We start from the raw sequence: 5,641 nt of genomic DNA on the forward strand, positions 1-5,641 counted from the left end.
CCACATTTGACACGGACAGATTATGAAACTAAAATAAATAAAAAGCTACAGGTGCATTCTATAAAGCATACATCTCCATAGTGGGTCCTGGAGGGCGGCTGTCCTGCAGGTTTTAGAGCCGCGCTAAAGCAGGGAAATCTCTAAAACCTGCAGGACAGCGGCCCTCCAGGACCCACTATGGAGATGTATGCTTTATAGAATGCACCTGTAGCTTTTTATTTATTTTAGTTTCATAATCTGTCCGTGTCAAATGTGGTAAATAGTTTTAATGTGTGTGAAAATGATCTCATCCTGCCTAGTCTGAGCTACTCTATACGCAGTCAGTGTGGCATGGGAAAATATCGGATCAGAGATTAAAAACGACGCCTTCAGCGCGTTGAGCAGACTGATGCAGACCTGTGTGGGTCTGGTGACGGCACGCGATGGCGCCTCAGAATGTAGGTTACCCACTGTCGCCCCACCACCGCCGCCCCAGTTGTTGATCTGCTCAGCAGCTGTTTGGAGCTGAAGGAAAGTAGCAGTTTGACCCAGAAAGGTTAAGCATACAGTAGCCCCCCCACCCCTGCTGACAGAAACCGCCTCCTTTGCTCACATTTTAAAGGCAACCAGTGAACCTGAAACCAAACCCAGCTTAGTAAAGCTCAGCTCCTCTTACCGCCGCTGTTCTCCATCGCTGTGACTAAGTGCTCAGTCACTCTAAGCCAGTTCTGCAGGCTGGTTAACTGCTGCTTCATTGTTTGCTTTCTTACAGAAGAGACATGATGTTATTTCTATATTTAGCAATAAGCAGAGTTCTGCTTTGATGGATTTACAGTCGTTACGTCTCAGAAGAACAACCGGCGCACTGAAAACCTTTTAACCTCATGTTCTCTGCTTCTTATGGAACAAGTATTTCGTTATTTATGAAAATGAAATTGCTGGAAAAACCTAATGAGAGTTAAGTCATATGAGGAAATCAAGCTTCATTAGTTTAGCCCGGAGTATTTTATTTATTTCAATCTCCTATTATTACCTCTTTATTCTCAGTATTTGCATTTTTCCTTTTGTAGACTTTATATTATGACCTCATATTTATGCTTTAATCATTTTTAGGTCATTTTTATTTGACCTAATAGTCGTATGTTAGCAGTCTTTACGCTGAGAGATCATAACAAACGCAATGTGATTTATAACAAGTGTTTGCTTCTGTTCTTTTATAAAGATGAAATTTAAAGGCACACCGCAGACTTTGTGACATAAAGAGTTTGACGTAAACGACTTTAACTGATTCCTCAGGCCAATAAACAACGCTTGACACTATCAGTGCTGCCAGCGGGGCTCTCCTCTTCAAATACCAATTATGTAAGTTGGAAGACGCACCGTCACTGGCCAGGTCATGTGACCTGGAAGAACGCGTCGCTTTACGGCCGCAGGTTCTTATATCGTCATGGAGATTTTGCTCTACTGGACTTCGTGGCTGAGGCAAGGAAAAAGTTTAAAGGAGAAGTCCACTCGTATTCAGAATTCAAACTTCCTAAAGTACTTTAAATAAGAAATTATTTCCACCCTGTTCAATAAATGTTTTTAATTCAGAGTAATTTTCATGTGAATGTGCTTTACTGGAGGCATCCATGTTTGTCAAAGAACACTACTGCCACCTGCTGGTTTGCCCTGAAGCAAACCTCTGCAGCAGCTTCTCATGTTGTGGACCATTAGCTAACATCAGTACCCTGCAGTACCTCCTAACACCTCTAGGGCTGGAGGCCCCCATGCTGCTGACCTCTGATCTTCATCTTTTCTCCCTTTGCTTGGAGCAAAGCCGGCGTCTGCTGATGCTCCATCCTGTGGAGCCGTTCCACTGTATTCAAATAAGGGGGTGGAGCTAAACCAAACCAGTATGTCAACATAAGACTTGGTAGTTTTCCTTGGTTTTAATCCCTCCCTCTCCTGCTGATGGAGATCTTCAGTGCGGTTTAGATTCTGCAGCTCCTGTTTAAACCGTTTATTACTGAAAACAGATCCAGTCTTTGCTCAGCATGTTTATTGTGGAGTTTGGCAAGAACCGCCAATCAGGTTTGACTGGAGGCTGCTATGTAACAACGGATTTGAAGGAATTTCCTGTAAGTTTGCTGATCACTGCTGAGTCATTTGTCCCTTTGTTGTGTTTGAACGCTTCCCGCTGCAGCTGGTGTTGACTTTCAGACCTGAACGCAAACACAGCAGGAACTAAAACAGGGCTGGGCAATAAACTACATCTGGAATAAAAACACTATTTAATAAAACAGTTTTCAAATTGCAGAGATGCTCAACTACAAGAGTAACGCGCTAAATTCTCACTCCAGTCCTTTAGGTGGCGCTACAGTGGATTTGTTGCAACACAGCAGATTTTATAGCTTCAACTCCTTTTTTCCCCCTTCTGATGAATTAATTAGTCATGATGCGTTTCTCGGTGCCTGTAGTTCTTTAGGTTCCTCCTTGTATTATGAAATTTAGGCAGGTTCGGGATGAGTCTGTAATAAAGATGACATACAGATACACACACGGTTTCTGCGAAAGTAAAATGTGTCGTTTTATTCGGCCACAGAACACAGCAAAGCAAGCACATCAATCAAGGCACGGTGCTGAATACAAATTATATTGTCCCTCTACCGTGACACAAGGATCGGAGAGCCAGTCGGCCCCAAACCAGCAACCCGCGCAGCTAGGCGTCCGTAGCAACCCTAGCAGACTCTGCCAGTGCCAACCGCCACCCGCCATTTATGCCAAACTTCAAAGGAAAATCTTTCACCCAATCAGGAAAAGTGATCGCTCCCTCTCACGCCTGGAGCGCATGATTACAGAAACCAAAATATCCCCCGAAACCACCCAGGGCTCGTGGACAGCCAAAACCAAAAACATTATTACATCATGGCCAGAGCATGGCACCGAGAGTTCGTTAGTACAAAAACAAATTATATTACGCTCTCAAGGAAACAGAAAACCCATATATATCACTCCTACAGTCCAGGTGTCCAGACCTCTTCAGGCGGACACGTTAAACATTTCCCATCTTTCCAAAAAAAGTAAAAAATCAATCCACTGGACTTTGTTTACAAGTTTGAAGACGTTTCTCTTCCCATCCAGGAAGATTTTTCAATTAAAAATGTCAGAAAAAGGCGTTTAGTTCCAGGTTTTATCCAGCAGCCCAAACAAAACATGGAAATAGAAACGGAAGAACTGGTCCACCACTTTGGAATGGGGGTCGTTTTGGCTTTTGTGTTAGCCTGCAATGCCCCATACCTGTCTATGTCTCTGAAAGGGGGGGTTGTTAGGGGCTGAATAGATGATAGCAGGAAGGGATTAATTCAATTGCTTCATTGTAGGTTTTTGTCAGCTGAAATCTGAGTTAATCCCTTCCCGCTTTAATTTGTTCAACCTTCCTTTCAGAGACATAGACAGGTATGGGGCATTGCAGGCTAACAAAGAAGCCAAAAGACCCCCATTCCAAAGGGGGGGACCCGTCATCCGTTTCTATTTGCATGTTTTCTAAACTAAAACCAGGCTTTGTTGGGCTGCTGGATAAAACCTGGAACTAAACGCTATTTCTGACATTTTGAATTGAAAAATCTTCCTGGATGGAAGAGAAACGTCTTCAAACTTGGAAACAAAGTCCAGTGAATTGATTTTTAAATTTTTTATTTGTTTTTTGGAATGACTATGACCTGGATGACTGAGAATCTTCAGCAGCATATTTTCCGTTTTTGTCCGTTAAAGCAGAATCTTAACATTTCCTTCTTTCATTTCCCTTCTCCTTTAACAGACCATAAGTCAGGAAACTCCTCCCTGGACACGCTGCTGGCCCTGCTGCAGACAGAAGGAGCCAAAATAGAGGAAGAGACGGAGGTAAGCCTTCTGCAGCTCCCTCCATGGATGACCTCATCCACCTGCCTTCCCCTCCACTCCTTTCTGTTTCCTTCCACCTCTGGAACATCTGCAACGATCAAATCGGTTTAGAAATGGGAGTCATACTTTCTATGTAAGGCTGAATATTTTAATCATCTGCACATTTTACCTTTTTAAATCTCTCATCTAAATTGTTTGGGATGATAAGAAGTTTGTTTCCTAAACGGAAGCAGGGCGCCCCCTGGTGGTAGAGGAATGTGGTTAATCCAGGATGGACGGCTTTATTTTGGATACAGACCTCTGCTCTGTGTAAATTATTATTTTTTTATATAAGAACTAATTATGTTTATTTTGTATAGTTTTTTTCTTTTTTAGATTAAAATCCTAAAGCTTTATTTATTCCTGAAACTTGTTGATGTCAAAGTTGGCAGGTTCAGTCTTTTGAAATCTCTTTAAAGAAAATTAAGTCTGTGTCGTCATTGAAGATTCACTGTTGTGCCAACAAACATGGTGTGACCTTAGAGGAAGGCAGCGTTCCCTCTATGGAGGACCAACTCTGCCATATTTAGAAATAAATACAGAAATAAATAAATATAAGCATTTGCATAATGAGGCAGAAATGCATAAGGAAATGTAAAAAAATATATATATATAAAGGACAAAAAAATAAATAAGATAAATATTACAAAGGCAAATAAATAAAGAAGCTAATTAAGAGTTATATACATTTATGTCTCACTGTATAATTTAATTTCTACTTACATTTATTTGTTTTATTTTTGTTCGCAATTAATTGTATGCTTATATATTTATTGAGCATTTATTTATTTCTGTTTTTATTTTTAAATATGGCAGAGTTGGTCCTCCATACACTACAGCTCTGACGTCCCTGAATTATTTCCTGGGTTAAATGAGAGGCTGGTTTCTCTCTTTGACATCTTTGTCCCATTTATATCTATTTTCCAGAGATTTTTATGAAATGTAAAGTAGTGACGGGTTGGTCATTACGGAAGCCCAGAGCGGTCGTGTCCCTCAGGTACTTTTTCGCGGTGGTTTTCTCCAGAAAACGAAATAATTTTCTCATTATCCAAAGATAATAAATTGATAAAATAACGAAAGCCGTTTTCTCGTCATAGTGAGATGATTGTGTGTTAAAACTGATTCCATCTTTCAAGCCCACAACAGCGGGAGAGGATTTATTAGTCATGGCAGCCTGTGTGTAACTCTGTAAATAATCCTGAGTTTAACCCATAGATAACGAGACGACGACGTTGGGTTGACATGCTTCCACTTCTGATTCATAAGCAATTAGATCTACGCCTCTGGTGCGCTTGGCGCCGGGTGTTTTCTGAACAGCCCCAGTGTTCCACCTGTAACGGGTATAAGATGCATTAACTCCCAAAATGAGTCCAGATTAAAGATTTCATAAAAAACATGCCGTACCGCGACCCCACAAATACGGCCCCGCAGGCGTGGATGGACTGGGAATCCAGGGCTGATGGTCAGCCTCATTTCTCTGACAGGTTGATCATCTCATTATCTCAAGAAATCAATAACTGTTTTCTCCTGATAACGAGATAGTTATCTCGTTATCTCGAGGGCAAAGAGGAAAAACAGTCGAGTTTGACCACCCTCAGCTTCCGTACATTCTGAAGCGTTTCGTACGGTGGCCCTGAAGTGCAAACTGCAACTACAAATCTAAAAGGCGCAACTACATTAAGGAAAACACAATTACATGAACCTACCGGAAAAGGTAGGTACCAGTGGGAAACATGAGACA

General features: G+C 41.6%; 1 protein-coding gene across 1 annotated transcript in view; it reads left to right on the forward strand.

Annotated features, from left to right (window-relative positions):
- Positions 1-5,641, forward strand: part of vps37b (vacuolar protein sorting 37 homolog B (S. cerevisiae)) — a 27,289-nt gene that overhangs the window by 19,218 nt on the left and 2,430 nt on the right. The window contains exon 3 of the mRNA XM_015401024.1: positions 3,779-3,861. Coding sequence (XP_015256510.1) covers positions 3,779-3,861 — 83 coding nt within the window. The remainder of the gene's footprint in view (positions 1-3,778; positions 3,862-5,641) is intronic.

This window comes from Cyprinodon variegatus, unplaced genomic scaffold (assembly GCF_000732505.1).
Source record: "Cyprinodon variegatus isolate N-32 unplaced genomic scaffold, C_variegatus-1.0 Scaffold1174, whole genome shotgun sequence".
In the NCBI taxonomy this organism is placed as follows: Eukaryota; Metazoa; Chordata; class Actinopteri; order Cyprinodontiformes; family Cyprinodontidae; genus Cyprinodon; species Cyprinodon variegatus.